A 16,701-nucleotide genomic window follows, 5' to 3' on the forward strand; every position below is an offset into this window, starting at 1 on the left:
ACCCTTGCCTGGACTCTTCTGTCTCCATCAGTCCCGTAGACTTTGAATGGAGCAGCAGCACGCATGCTTAGCCACCACACTGCACCCCTTATAGCTATGCGACCTAGGCCAAAGGGTCATTTACAAACTGCAGACCTTCACTCCGTCAGTCTGATACAAAGAATATGCTTCATGTATTATTGTACAATACTTACCAGGCTGACACTGGCTGCATCTCCTTCCTTGATAATTTGGCAAGCATTGACACTGCCCATTGATTTGGTCACACACCGAGCCCGGTATTGTTCCATTAAGATCACAGTCACAATCCTGACAGCCCCAAATATTTTCCGTAGACAGATTGTAGGTACGGTCGATGCAGATATTACACCTCTGACCTCTTACCGAGGCTTTGCACACACATTGTCCCGTTAACTGGTCACAAGCCTGAGAGGCGTTTATTGCCCCTGATTTATCACAGTGGCAGGGAAGACACGACACAGAACCATTCTGTGTGGATTTGTAGTAGCCCTCCAAGCATTCATCGCACTGGCTTCCACCAACATTAGGCTGACAAACACATTGTCCTGTCACAGCATCACAAACTGTTTCAGGGATAATCCCTTCCGTGTGACACTTGCAGGGTTTACAACCATCAGCATCCAACCCATAATAGTTGTCAATACAGGTGTCACAGTCAAGTCCGCTGACATTCTCTCTGCATTTACATTGTCCACTGGCTGGATTGCAGAATTGATTGATGGCGCCATAAGGACTGCACGTGCATTGTATACAGCTCTCTTGTCCTAATGTGTCTTGTTTGAAACCCAGTTTGCAGCGATCACAGCGAGGACCTGCAGAAATACAGATGAGAAGTGTTTATAGCAGCAGTACTGAATACATAGATTAATCAAATAACACATTACACTAAGATTAAAAATGTATTAGTCATGTACAATGTTTCATTTAAAATTATATATATATATATATATATTTTTTTTTTTCTCGCTTTTTATATATATACATATATACAGTATATATATATATATATATATATATATATATATACACAGTGGATATAAAAAGTCTACATAAATGATTTGAGAACTTTTTCCACCTTTAATGTGACCTATAAACTGTACAACTCAATTGAAAAACAAACTGAAATCTTTTAGGTGGAGGGAAGAAAACAAAAAAAAAACTAAAATAATGTGGTTGCATAAGTGTGCACACCCTCTTATAACTGGGGATGTTGCTGTGTTCAGAATTAAGCAATCACATTCAAAATAGGAGTCAGCATACACCTACCATCATTTAAAGTGCCTCTTATTAACCCCAAATAAAGTTCAGCTGCTCTAGTTGGTCTTTCCTGAAATTTTCTTCGCATCCCACAGCAAAAGCCACGGTCCACAGAGAGCTTCCAAAGCATCAGAGGGATTTCATTGTTAAAAGGTATCAGTCAGGAGAAGGGTACAAAATAATTTCCAAGGGATTATATAACGGCATACAAGGGAATGGAACCTCACGAATAGCTGCTAGCAGACGAATAGGAAACGCACCCAAGCGGCTTACACTCCTAGCAATCAGTCTCTAACAGTATACAGTGAATCCCCCCAAGAACGAGACGAGGCTCCGTGTTGAGGGTCAAGCAGTGGTCACCCAGAGCTGTGTGTTTATTGATCTTATATAACATTGATACACACTTTACCCACAGGGTTTTGTAAAAACAACCAATAAACACGTACAATACAGTAAAACACTCCCGCACAAAATCCTCCCCTCTGCCTGTGATACAATTACCTTACACAATGGGTTGATGTAATTATCACAGGCAGGAGAAAACACAATGTCTTCTGTCCTGGAGACAACCGAGGAGTAATTCAATTATCTCTCAGGACAAAGGGAAATCGCCAATACACACGTGGGCACAATAGGACAGACATCACTATTTAAATATACAATGTCCCAACCATTACAGTAACATAGACATTTAACATATCCCCAGATGGCTTGGATCTGAGCGCTCAAAATATCCAAACAGCGCTCAGATGCCACAAACATAGTCAAATCGCCATGGGGTTTTAGTTTAGCATGGGCTGATGAGAGGGCCCATAATCCTGGGGCAAGATGCTGGCAACCAGGCTTCTCCACCACCCAGTGGCGAGGTTGGTTTCGCCACATTTCTCCCCTTTTCCAAACAGACTAACAGGGTATCTGACCTTCTGCCAGTCAGTGCCCTTGTTAGTCCAGCAGTCCACCCACAAAAAAGAAACAGCAGTACAGCCCACCCACAATAAATGGTTACTACACTTGAGCAAGGGATAAAGTTGTCCATGTCCAGGTGCCTCACCATGGCTGTGTGGGGGTCTGGTAGACTGCCTTGGTGGGTTGCTGAGTGGGCAGAGACCAGCGGTACTCTGCCCTGGTGCCAGCGCTACCACAGAAGTAGCCTGGTTGGAGCCTGGTTGTTGGAGGGGGAGACCGACTGTCTCCCCTTTAGATACACTGCTCTGCTGCTGTAGGGAGAGACCGACTGTCTCCCCTTTAGATAGACCACCATGCTGCGGTGGGGGGAGACCGACTGTCTCCCCTTTGGCTAAACAGCCCTGTTGCTGGAAACAGGACCGACTGTCCCTACCCCCTGTGAGTGCAGAGACCATGGTCCCATCTGCAGTGTTGTGGGGCTTACTGTCTCCCCCTGGTGCGTTAAACTGCCGCTGGGGGATGGAGACTGTGCTCCCAATTCCTTGTAGATCACACGGCCGCTGGGGAATGGAGACTGGGCTCCCAATTCCCTGCATATCACACTGCCGCTGGGGAATGGAGACTGGGCTTCAAATTCCCTGCATATCAAACTGCCGCTGGGGAATGAAGACTGGACTCCCAATTCCCTGTACATCACACGGCCGCTGGGGAATGGAGACTGGGCTCCCAATTCCCTGCATATCACACGGCCGCTGGGGGATGGAGACTGGGCTCCCAATTCCCTGCATATCACAAGGCCGCTGGGGGATGGAGACTGGGCTCCCAATTCCCTGTACATCACACGGCTGCTGGGGAATGGAGACTGGGCTCCCAATTCCCTGTAGATTACACTGCTGCTGGGAAATGGAGACTGGGCTCCCAATTTCCTGCATATCACACGGCCGCTGGGGGATGGAGACTGGGCTGTCAATTCCCTGCATATTACACTGCCGCTGGGGGATGGAGACTGGGCTCCCAATTCCCTGCATATCACACGGCCGCTGGGGGATGGAGACTGGGCTCCCAATTCCCTGCATATTACACTGCCGCTGGGGGATGGAGACTGGGCTCCCAAGTCCCTGCATATCACGCGGCCGCTGGGGAATGGAGACTGGGCTCCGAGTTCCCTGAATATCACACTGCCGCTGGGGAATGGAGACTGGGCTCCCAATTCCCTGCATATCACACTGCCGCTGGGGAATGGAGACTGGGCTCCCAATTCCCTGTACATCACACGGCCGCTGGGGAATGGAGACTGGGCTCCCAATTCCCTGCATATCATACTGCCGCTGGGGAATGGAGACTGGGCTCCCAAGTCCCTGCATATTACACTGCTGCTGGGGGACAGAACCGACTGTCTCTGCCCCCTGTAACTCAGCCTGCCGCTGGGGAATGGAGACTGGGCTCCCAATTCCCTGCAGGAGCAGTGGAGAGACCTCGGTCCCATCTCCACCGGCCACCTAGGGTTCTTCCCAGTAAACATCCACAATATCCTCCAAGCTGAAGGACTCTGGACCTGGGTCTGACTTCTTTCTGTCCTGCTGAGCCTTCCCAATGGAGTGGAAGAGATCTCGGTAGTCCTGCTCCAGTTCCCACTCCAGGGTTGCTAGGTGAGCCAGGTCTTTCTCTACCTCATGGGGGTCATCCCAATCGTAGAAAATGTCCTGAAGTCTGGACTGTGCAAGGCTCCCGAAGTCAGGCTCTGCAAAGGACTCCCATAACAAGCCAGGACCTTCAAATTCCTCTCCCTCTGGCTTGTCATGCTCAGCTGTCCAGGGTATATACTGTGCCATATACCACCAGAGCGCCTGGTAGGCATCCTCCAGCCATAGCTCCTGCCATACCCGGTGCTCTAGTTCCTTCACCCATTCCTCCAGGGGCTTCTCTCCCAGGAAGGGCATCCGCAGGGCCCCTTGCTTCTGCAATCGCTGCTCTTCACTGGGGAGACTCTCGCCTCGCTGGTATTGTACATTATCCAGGGCCTGGTACCAGATGCCTTTCCTTAATGCATCACGGCCATCCAGGTCTTCCTCATCGTATGCCAAGGCTGGTTCCATCCTGCTGCTGTCAGGGTCGCTGTACTGGGACATGCGTTGCCCTCAAATTGTAATTCTAGGGAATGATGTTTCTTTGTAGCTGTCCTTCTGGGCTGTGAGAACGATCCCGCCGCTTGCCCCCAATTGTAACGGCATACAAGGGAATGCTCCAAACTCCGAACGGAACCTCACGAATAGCTGCTAGCAGACAAATAGGAAACACACCCAAGCGGCTTACATTCCTAGCAATCAGTCTCTAACAGTATACAGTGAATCCCCCCAAGAACGAGACGAGGCTCCGTGTTGAGGGTCAAGCAGTGGTCATCCAGAGCTGTGTGTTTATTGATCTTATATAACATTACACAATAGTACCACCCACAGGGTTTTGTAAAAACAACCAATAAACACGTACAATACAGTAAAACACTCCCACACTAAATCCTCCCCTCTGCCTGTGATACAATTACCTTACACAATGGGTTTATGTAATTATCACAGGCATGAGAATACACAATGTCTTCTGTCCTGGAGACAACCGAGGAGTAATTCAATTATCTCTCAGGACAAAGGGAAATCGCCAATACACACGTGGGGACAATAGGACAGACATCACTATTTAAATATACAATGTCCCAACCATTACAGTAACATAGACATTTAACATATCCCCAGATGGCTTGGATCTGAGCGCTCAAAATATCCAAACAGCGCTCAGATGCCACAAACACAGTCAAATCGCCATGGGGTTTTAGTTTAGCATGGGCTGATGAGAGGGCCCATAATCCTGGGGCAAGAGGCTGGCAACCAGGCTTCTCCACCACCCAGTGGCGAGGTTGGTTTCGCCACACATTAGATATACCATGGAACACAGTGAAGACAGTCATCATCAAGTGGAGAAAATATAGCACAACAGTGACATTACCAAGAACTGGACGTACCTCCAAAATTTATGAAAAGACGAGAAGAAAACTGGTCCGGGAGGCTACCAAGAGGCCTACAGCAACATTAAAGGAGCTGCAGGAATATCTGGCAAGTACTGGCTGTGTGGTACATGTGTCAACAATCTCCCGTATTCTTCATATGTCTGGGCTATGGGGTAGAGTGGCAAGACGAAAGCCTTTTCTTACGGAGAAAAACATCCAATCCAGGCTACATTTTGCAAAAACATATATGAATTCTCCCAAAAGCATGAGGGAAGAGGTGTTATGGTCTGATGAAACCAAGGTTGAACTTTTTGGCCATAATTCCAAAAGATATGTTTGGTGCAAAAACAACACTGCACATCACCAAAAGAACACCATACCCACAGTGAAGCATGGTGGTGGCAGCATCATGCTTTGGGGCTGTTTTTCTTCAGCTGGAACTGGGGCCTTAGTTAAGCTAGAGGGAATCATGAACAGTTCCAAATACCAGTCAATTTCGGCACAAAACCTTCAGGCTTCTGCTAGAAAACTGAACGTGAAGAGGAACTTCATCTTTCAGCATGACAACGACCCAAAATATACATCCAAATTAACAAAGGAATGGCTTCACCAGAAGAAGATTACATTTTTGGAATGGCCCAGCCAGAGCCCAGACCTGAATCTGATTGAAAATCTGTGGGTTGATCTGAGGAGATGCCCTTGCAATCTGACAGATTTGGAGTGTTTTTGCAAAGAAGTCATAATGTGCCATGCTGATAGACTCATACCCAAAAAGACTGAGTGCTGTAATAAAATCAAAAGGTGCTTCAACAAAGTATTAGTTTAAGGGTGTGCACACTTATGCAACCATATTATTTAATTTTTATATTTTTTCTTCCCTATATCTAAAAGATTTCAGTTTGTTTTTCAATTGAGTTGTACAGTTTATAGGTCACATTAAGGGCTCATTCAGACGGCCGTATGCTGTCCGCAAAAATACTGAATGCTATCCGTTTTTTTGCGGATCCGCAAAAAAACGGATCTGCAAAAAAACGGATAGCATTCAGTATTTTTGCGGACCCATAGACTTCAATGGGGCCATGTCCTGATTTTCACGGACAAGTATAGGACATGTTTCATTTTTTTTGCGGATCCGCAAAAAAACGGATAGCATTCAGTATTTTTGCGGACAGCATACGGCCGTCTGAATGAGCCCTAAAGGTGGAAAAAGTTCTGAAATGATTTATCTTTGTCTCATTTTTTTACATCACAGAAACCTGACATTTTAACAGGGGTGTGTAGACTTTTTATATCCACTGTATATATTTATACTGCTTACTGCTTATTTCAAAATTGTTCTTACAAAAATACCATATTTTTCGCCCTATAAGATGAGGGTCATAAGACGCAATATTTTTTTAGCGGGGGACAATAAGAAAAAAATATTTTTTATTAGACCTCAGGTCAGACCACCAATCAGACCACAGCTCAGACCCAAATGTGAATGACCCCAATCAGATCTCAGATAAGAGCCCCCATTGCCTCTCATATGAGCCCCCATTGCCTCAGATAACCCCCCAGCAGCCCCATATTGCCTCAGATCAGCCCCATATTGCCTCAGATCAACCCCATATTGCCTCACATCAGCCCCATATTGCCTCACATGACCCCCATATTGCCTCACATCAGCCTCATATTGCTTCACATCAGCCCCATATTGCCAAAGATCAGCCCCATATTTCCAAAGATTAGCCACATATGGCCTCACATCAGCCACATTATACCATGTTTTATAAAATAAAAAAAACACTTGCCTCTCCTGTTCCTGGCCGCTGCCTCTCCTCTCCGCCCACGATCTGCTTCCTCCTGCCGCCGGCTGTGCTGTGACCTGACGCGCACAGTGTGTGGTCACAGAGCTCCCTCACGCTGTGTACAGCAACTGCACAGCTGACAGCCGAGGACCAGGCACAGAGTACAGAGCCTTCTCCGCTTCCTGGTCCTCCGGTACTAATGAGCGCTTCCATAATTGAAGCGTTCATTAGTATTCGCCCCATAAGACGCTTCCCCCTTTTTTTTGGGGGGGGGGGGGAATGCGTCTTATGTGGCGAAAAATGTGGTAATCTAAATAATATTCCTTAAATACAATAACATTATATATACAGTATATATATATATATATATATATATATATACAGTCGTGGCCAAAAGTTTTGAGAATGACACAAATATTAGTTTTCACAAAGTTTGCTGCTAAACTGCTTTTAGATCTTTGTTTCAGTTGTTTCTGTGATGTAGTGAAATATAATTACACGCACTTCATACGTTTCAAAGGCTTTTATCGACAATTACATGACATTTATGCAAAGAGTCAGTATTTGCAGTGTTGGCCCTTCTTTTTCAGGACCTCTGCAATTCGACTGGGCATGCTCTCAATCAACTTCTGGGCCAATTCCTGACTGATAGCAACCCATTCTTTCATAATCACTTCTTGGAGTTTGTCAGAATTAGTGGGTTTTTGTTTGTTCACCCGCCTCTTGAGGATTGACCACAAGTTCTCAATGGGATTAAGATCTGGGGAGTTTCCAGGCCATGGACCCAAAATGTCAACGTTTTGGTCCCCGAGCCACTTAGTTATCACTTTTGCCTTATGGCACGGTGCTCCATCGTGCTGGAAAATGCATTGTTCTTCACCAAACTGTTGTTGGATTGTTGGAAGAAGTTGCTGTTGGAGGGTGTTTTGGTACCATTCTTTATTCATGGCTGTGTTTTTGGGCAAAATTGTGAGTGAGCCCACTCCCTTGGATGAGAAGCAACCCCACACATGAATGGTCTCAGGATCCTTTACTGTTGGCATGACACAGGACTGATGGTAGCGCTCACCTTTTCTTCTCCGGACAAGCCTTTTTCCAGATGCCCCAAACAATCGGAAAGAGGCTTCATCGGAGAATATGACTTTGCCCCAGTCCTCAGCAGTCCATTCACCATACTTTCTGCAGAAGATCAATCTGTCCCTGATGGTTTTTTTTGGAGAGAAGTGGCTTCTTTGCTGCCCTTCTTGACACCAGGCCATCTTCCAAAAGTCTTCGCCTCACTGTGCGTGCAGATGCGCTCACACCTGCCTGCTGCCATTCCTGAGCAAGCTCTGCACTGGTGGCACTCCAATCCCGCAGCTAAATCCTCTTTAGGAGACGATCCTGGCGCTTGCTGGACTTTCTTGGACGCCCTGAAGCCTTCTTAACAAGAATTGAACCTCTTTCCTTGAAGTTCTTGATGATCCTATAAATTGTTGATTGAGGTGCAATCTTAGTGGCCACAATATCCTTGCTTGTGAAGCCATTTTTATGCAACGCAATGATGGCTGCACGCGTTTCTTTGCAGGTCACCATGGTTAACAATGGAAGAACAATGATTTCAAGCATCACCCTATTTTTAACATGTCAAGTCTGCCATTTTAACCCAATCAGCCTGACATAATGATCTCCAGCCTTGTGCTCGTCAACATTCTCACCTGAGTTAACAAGACGATTACTGAAATGATCTCAGCAGGTCCTTTATTGACAGCAATGAAATGCAGTGGAAAGTTTTTTTTGGGATTAAGTTAATTTTCATGGCAAAGAAGGACTATGCAATTCATCTGATCACTCTTCATAACATTCTGGAGTATATGCAAATTTCTATTATAAAAACTTAAGCAGCAACTTTACCAATTTCCAATATTTATGTAATTCTCAAAACTTTTGGCCACAAAATAAATAATGCAAATGCATACGCCACTAAAAATAATAATAAGTGACATTTTTCAATGTAGCAAACCTTATCAATAACATTAAAAGCATCAGGCAATATCTATCTACTACCTATCAATTCAGTGGCGTACTTTCTATGGAGACCGACCACGCCACTGCTATGGGGCGTGGAGTGAGAGGGAGGCTAGTACAGAACTGTTTCTCCTGTTCCCAATATAGATTTGCTGCATTATTAAAGCAGCCACTACTAGGGGGAGCTCAGTGCAAAAAAAATATTTACAGCTTCCATTAATAGCAATGGTAACTCTATAAATATCTATGTGCTGAGCTGCCCCTAGTGGTGGGGGCAGAAATAAAGTTTTTTGATATACAGTGTAAAGTGAAGCAGTAGATTTATTAGTGTATTCACACTATTGTCTTCAGTAAATCTAACTATAAGGGATGAATTGATTTACAAATTGGTAAAAAATTTAGCAGATTGAACCAAAGTTAACAAAATGGCCTCATACATTTAGCACAACTTACTAGTTGTGTTAGACACTTTTCTTTCCCGTTATTTTGCAATATTTTGCTACATAAGTGTGTATCTTTAATAAATGTGGGCAGTACGGTGGCTCAGTGGTTAGCACTGGTTCCTTGCAGCGCTGGGGTCCTAAGTTTGAATCCGACCAAGGACAACATCTGCATGGAGTTTGTATGTTCTCCTTGTGTCTGTGTGGGTTTCCTCCCACATTCCAAAGACAAACTAATAGGGAACTTACATTGTGAGCCCCATTGGGGACAATTTGATGCTAATGTCTGTAAAGTGCTTCGGAATATAGTAGCGCTATATAAGTGCATTTCTTCCTCTTAAGGCCTTTAAAAATTGGCAAGCTAGGCTGAAAAGTTATCCCCACCAGTGACGCACACATTGACATGTTAGTGTCGGGATTCGAACCCGTGACCAGCCACATCCCAGGCGGTAGCCCTGCTTACTAGGCTACCGTCCTCTCTGGAGATTCCTCCCTGAAGCCTATTAGTTAACCTCAGTCTTGCCTAGCCTTGCTCATTACCCTTGATTCCCCACACCTGGTACTTCCCTATATAGTCCAGCCCCTTGCACTCCAGTTTGCTGATTATTGAGCTCCTGAGCCTTGATCAAGCTTCTCCTCATCTGTTGCTCCTGCTACTGCTGGAAGTCCACTGCTGACCAGGAATTGCCTACAGACTACTCTTCTGCCTTATCCCTACCTACTGAACTGCTACCACCGTTGCCATCCGGATTGTCTGACCACGCTTACTGCCGCCTGCCCTGACTCACCGCCTGCCTACCGACTACTCTTCTGCCTTATCCCTACCTACTGAACTGCTACCACCGTTGCCATCCGGATTGTCTGACCACGCTTACTACCTGCCTGCGGTCCTTGCCACTGGGCTCCACTCCTACCTCCAGCCAGCGGTCCTCTGACTCAGGTGAGCCTGTAGGACTGTTACACTTAGTGGATTGTTTATGCAAATGTCTTTATGGATAAGTATGATAAGTGGCCACAAAACACCTCTGGAACTGCTAATCTTTGTGGAAAACCAAATCCATCCAGTTTTTATCAAGGTGGGACATCTTGGAGAACAGGTCCACAACCGTTTGGTTGACCTAGGCTGAGCAATCAGAAGGCACTCTTAAATTTGTCCCTTGGTGTAACGCCACACTGAATATAAAAAATAATAATAAACTTTCCTCTTGTTCTCCCGGGAGATAAGCCGCTACTAGAGGTGTCTGGCACCGGTTAATTGAAAACATATACATGCTCAAGGATGTACAGTTTGCATAACCACCTTGTGTATGGGGGATTCGGGAGAAATAGTATTTCTGATGAGCCATAAGTAATTAAAAGTTTGTGGTCAAGTTTATGACACCCCTATTGCACCATAGCACTTGCGGCCGCTGACCGCTTGGGAGCCACATCCACTTATGAGCTGGAAATTCACTTGTAATGTATTTACAAGTTCGTATAGTTTGCATTAAAGGGGTTTTGACGTTAAAGGATAGGAGATAACTAACTGAACGGTGGGGTCTGACCACTAGTACCTCCACTAATCTCGAGTAGAGGGGTCCTGTTCCCCCGATCTGATGGAGCGGCTAGTTGAGCATACACCCCACTACTCCATTCAATCTCTAAGGGAACCACCAAAAAAAGTTGAGCACTGTATTTGGCTATCTCAGCAGTCCTATAGAGAATAAATGGAGTGGCAGGGTGATCCATCACATTTGGGAAATGGGACCCTCATTCTCAGGATTATTGGGGCCCATTGGTTGGACCCCCACCAATCAGTTAGCAAGGGATAGGGGATAACTTCAAAACTTGGCACAACCCCTTTAACCACCTCAGCCCCCCTAGCTTAAAGGGTTTCTATCACTTCGTATGCCATAATTAGCTCTCAGACACTAGCGATCCGCTAGTGTCTGCTCTGGCCAACCATCCTAATATAAGAGCTTTTTGGGCAGCCGTTTTGCAAAAAAAATAACTTTTATAAATATGCTAATGAGCCTCTAGGTGCTATGTGGGCGTCATTAGCACCTAGAGGCTCCGTCTACCTTCATACACAGCCGCCGCCCAGCGCGTCCCTCCAGCCCGCCCATCTCCTCCTCCGTGTGACGCAGCGGACGAGTTCTCGCGCATGCGCCGTGCGCGGCTGTATTCGGCGCATGCGCAGAGAATGTCTGACCGCTTCCCTGCTCAGATATCTCCACTGCGCCTGCGCCGATGATGTCATAGTGCTCTAAGGAACAGGCGCAGTGGAGATGTCTGAGCAGGGAAGTGTCAGACATTCTCTGCGCATGCGCCGAATACAGCCGCGCACGGCTCATGTGCGAGAATTCGTCCGTTGCGTCACACGGAGGATCGCATTCATCAGGAGATGGGCGGGCTGGAGGGACGCGCTGGGCGGTGGCTGTGTATGAAGGTAGACGGAGCCTCTAGGTGCTAATGACGCCCACATAGCACCTAGAGGCTCATTAGCATATTTATAAAAGTTATTTTTTTTTGCAAAAAAATGACATTTTTCACTTTCAGTTGTAAAATTTTGCAAAAAAAAACGACATCCATATAGAATTTTTTCTCTAAATTTATTGTTCTACATGCCTTTGATAAAAAAAAAAATGTTTGGGTAAAAAAAAAAATGTAAACGCTATAACTTTTACCCAAACCAAACTATGGTACAAAAATGTGAATTTCCACTTTTTGAAGCAGCTCTGACTTTCTGAGCACCTGTCATGCTTCCTGAGGTTCTACAATGGCCAGACAGTACAAACACCCCACAAATGACCCCATTTCGGAAAGTAGACACCCTAAGGTATTCGCTGATGGGCATAGTGAGTTCATAGAACTTTTTATTTTTTGTCACAAGTTAGCGGAAAATGATTTTTTTTTTTTTTCTTACAAAGTCTCATATTCCACTAACTTGTGACAAAAAATAAAAACTTCCATGAACTCACTATGACCATCAGCGAATACCTTGGGGTGTCTTCTTTCCAAAATGGGGTCACTTGTGGGGTAGTTATACTGCCCTGGCATTCTAGGGGCCCTAATGTGTGGTAAGTAGTTTGAAATCAAAATCTGTAAAAAATGGCCGGTGAAATCCAAAAGGTGCTCTTTGGAATGTGGGCCCCTTTGCCCACCTAGGCTGCAAAAAAGTGTCACACATGTGGTATCTCCGTACTCAGGAGAAGTTGGGCAATGTGTTTGGGGGTGTCACTTTACATATACCCATGCTGGGTGAGATAAATATCTTGGTCAAATGCCAACTTTGTATAAAAAAATGGGAAAAGTTGTCTTTTGCCAAGATATTTCTCTCACCCAGCGTTTTTTTTTTTTTTTTTTTAACTTTTATAGGACAAACCTCTCCTTCCCCATGGGACAATGTGCAAAGCGCAAATCGCCCAAAGATGTGGCGAAGTACATTATGTACTTTATCCCAGGTGAAAGGAGAGGTTTGCAGCAGCTGTGAGTAAAAGGGCCCTAATAGCCCTGTGTGCCTGTCCTGTGAGATGCAATCCCTATGCTAAGTGTACCTGTGTGTGGTACTTCCGGAAACACTCTCCAAAGCATAGGGCAGGGTGGTCAGGACAGTCAGGACAGAAATAGCGGGTGTCACACCTTATTCCACTCCTGCTACAGACACAACATCTTTTTCGGGGTGACGGTTGGGTTGAGGTACCAGGAACGACACTGGGGAAATGTCGCTCGTGTAGATGGCTAACTACACTGGTGGATGGGGCCACGGAACCTTCTGGATACAGGAGGTTCTCGATGATCTCTTCCTGAAATTTGAGGAAGGATCGTGTTCTCCCAGCCTTACTGTAGAGAACAAAACTATTATATGCAGCAAATTGAATTAAATATACAGACACCTTCTTATACCAGCGTCTGGTGCATCGGGAACCAAATACGGAGACAACATCTGGTCATTGAAGTCCACCCCTCCCATGAGCAAATTATAGTCGTGGACACAGAGGGGCTTTTCAATGACAAGGGTTGCTCGCTCAATTTGTATTGTCGTGTCTGCGTGAATGGAGGAGAGCATGTAAACGTCACGCTTGTCTCTCCATTTCATTGCGAGCAGTTCTTCGTTACACAAGGCAGCCCTCTCCCCCCTTGCAAGACGGGTGGTAACGAGCCGTTGAGGGAAGCCCACGCGACTAGTTCGCGCGGTGCCACAGCAGCCAATCTGTTCTAGGAACAAATGCCTGAAGAGGGCCACACTTGTGTAGAAATTGTCCACATAAAGATGGTACCCCTTGCCAAATAAGGATGACACCAAGTCCCAGACTGTCTTCCCACTGCTCCCCAGGTAGTCAGGGCAACCGACCGGCTCCAGGGTCTGATCTTTTCCCTCATAGATCTGAAATTTGTGGGTATAGCCTGTGGCCCTTTCACAGAGCTTATACAATTTGACCCCATACCGGGCGCGCTTGCTTGGGATGTATTGTTTGAAGCCAAGGCGCCTGGTAAAATGTATTAGGGACTCGTCTACGCATATGTTTTGCTCTGGGGTATACAAATCTGCAAATTTCTGGTTGAAGTGGTCTATGAGGGGCCGAATTTTGGGGAGCCGGTCAAAAGCTGGGTGGCCTCTGGGACGGGAGGTGGTGTTGTCGCTAAAGTGCAGGAAACGCAGGATGGCCTCAAATCGTGCCCTGGACATAGCAGCAGAGAACATGGGCATGTGATGAATCGGGTTCGTGGACCAATATGACCACAATTCATGCTTTTTGGTTAGACCCATGTTGAGGAGAAGGCTCAGAAAAATTTTAATTTCCGAAACTTGGACTGGTTTCCACCGGAAAGGCTGGGCATAAAAGCTTCCCGATTTGGCGGATATAAATTGAGTGGCATACCGATTTGTTTCTGCCACGACTAAGTCCAAGAGCTCCGCAGTCAAGAACAGCTCAAAAAATCCCAGGGCCGAACCGATCTGAGCTGTCTCAACCCGAACTCCAGACTGGGCAGTGAAAGGGGGAACTAATGGTGCGGCTGAAGTTGGTGACTGCCAATCAGGATTTGCCAGCACCTCAGGGACTCTAGGGGGTCTACGGGCCTGTCTGTGCGGTGGCTGCGACGGGGTAACTACTGCACGTGCCACCGTACCAGCTTCAACTGCCCTTCTGGTGCTCGCCACTTCACCATGTTGTACGGCAGTGCTGGAACTAGGTCCAGGGAGGGCTGCGCTGCTGGTGTATGCCTCACCACGTGATCCGGCAGTGACAGCCCCACTCTGCTGCTCTTGAAGCGGATCCTGCATAACCTGTGGTCTAGCAACACGAGGCTGGGTACACCTGGTGCTATCAGGGACCTCAACCTCCTCGTCCGAACTTTGGGTCAGACTGCCACTGCTTTCTACAGGTTCATATTCTGACCCGCTAGATTCGTCAGATGAGGGTTCCCATTCCTCATCCGACTGGGTCAGAATCCTGTAGGCCTCTTCAGAAGAATACCCCCTGTTTGACATTTGGACTACTAAATTTAGGGGTATTCCCTGAGACTACCCAAGAAAAAAAGCAAACCTGTCTTACAAAGGGGAGGCTAGCGAAGTACCGGAGGCCGCTGCGGTTGATAAATATCAAAACTGATTTTTTTATCGCCTCAGCGCTTGGAAAGTGATTGTGCAGTGATCAAAAAAATATATATTTTTTGTCACTGCGGCAGGGCGGGCGTGGGTGAACGCACGTGTGGGCGACCGATCAGGCCTGATCGGGCAAACACTGCGTTTTGGGTGGAGGGCGAGCTAAGGTGACACTAATACAATTATAGATCTGACTGTGATCAGTTTTGATCACTTACAGATACTATAAAAGTACAAATGCTGATTAGCGATACGCTAATCAGCGAATCAGTGACTGCGGTGCGGTGGGCTGGGCGCTAACTGACGCTAAACTACCTACCAATGGGGCCTAAACTATCCTAAAACCTAACAGTCAATACCAGTGGGAAAAAAAAGTGACAGTTTACACTGATCACTTTTTTCCTTTCACTAGGTGATTGACAGGGGCGATCAAAGGGGTGATCAAGGGGTTAATTCGGGTGATGGGGGGTGATCTGGGGCTAAGTGTAGTTTTTGGTGGCTACTCACTGTGATGTCTGCTCCTCTGCTGGAACCAACCGACGAAAAGGACCAGCAGAGGAGCAGACAAGCCATTTAACACATCATATTTACAAATATAATGTGTTATCTGGTTTCTGATTAGATTTTTTGAAAATCGCCAGCCTGCCAGCCACGATCATTGGCTGGCAGGCTGGTGACGAAATACTTCTTTAACTTTTGCCGGCCCGCGATGCGCATGTGCGGGCCGGCTTTGAGCGAAATCTCGCGTCTCGCGAGATGGCGCATATATGCGTGACTGTGCGCAGGGCTGCCGCCTCCGGAACGCGATCCTGCGTTAGGCGGTCCGGAGGCGGTTAAATCTGGTGATTTAAAGCTCTAGTTAGCTGAAGAGGTGCATAGACAGCATTCACCCCCAACCCTTGTGCCTAGAGAGCCCATAGGCTCCTCTGCTATACGAAAAGACACCACTTTAAATAGCACATGGTAGGTGGGGGCTTTGATTCAGATTTTGTATTGGGACCCAGGACCCTAAACTTAGACCTCTGAGTCTGCCGGAGCAAATTGAAATAGGCATATTGTTAATGTAAATAACCTGTAAACAAATGTAACAAAATGTAACATTCATATTTTTACAGGACAAGGTCACCACCTTAATGGCGTGTAGAGAGTTAAACCTCAAGATTTTCACAAATTCACAAACGCATCATCTGTGGTTGCACACTTCAATTATTGTCCCGTGATTTGCATATTCCAAGACTAGGGGTGGAAACTTCTCTCAGTATCAATTTGTGGAAAATTAATGCTTTAATTCCGTATTTTCATGAGGACAAAAAATATGGCTGCAGCGAGGCAGTGATTAATGACAACATTACTGGGTTTGGCCTGGAATTTATTCGGCATACATTATAATTATTTTCTATAACTATCTGCTAATTATCATTTCACTTTCTTCAAAGGATGTGATCATTTAAAAACGTGATAACTGCAAAAATAAAAAATAAAATAAAAAAAAGAAGAAACTTAAGGTGAATGAGACAGTGTTGGCTTTATGTGTTCTGCTATGACTGGATCCAAGCACACCACACCATGTCAGTAAAGCTGGACCCTATCTTCAAGGATAGGTCATACTGTAGCATATTACCACAAGTTCTGTAACAGACCTCCACCTATCACGTTCCATCCAGGCTCCAGAACCTAGTAGCAAGTGCTACTTCT

General features: G+C 46.1%; 1 protein-coding gene across 1 annotated transcript in view; it reads right to left on the reverse strand.

Moving 5' to 3' along the window:
• USH2A (usherin) overlaps nt 1-16,701 on the reverse strand; it is a 1,179,609-nt gene that overhangs the window by 973,272 nt on the left and 189,636 nt on the right. The window contains exon 12 of the mRNA XM_040430191.1: nt 195-833. Coding sequence (XP_040286125.1) covers nt 195-833 — 639 coding nt within the window. The remainder of the gene's footprint in view (nt 1-194; nt 834-16,701) is intronic.

The sequence above is a fragment of the Bufo bufo genome, chromosome 4 (assembly GCF_905171765.1).
Source record: "Bufo bufo chromosome 4, aBufBuf1.1, whole genome shotgun sequence".
Classification (NCBI taxonomy): domain Eukaryota; kingdom Metazoa; phylum Chordata; class Amphibia; order Anura; family Bufonidae; genus Bufo; species Bufo bufo.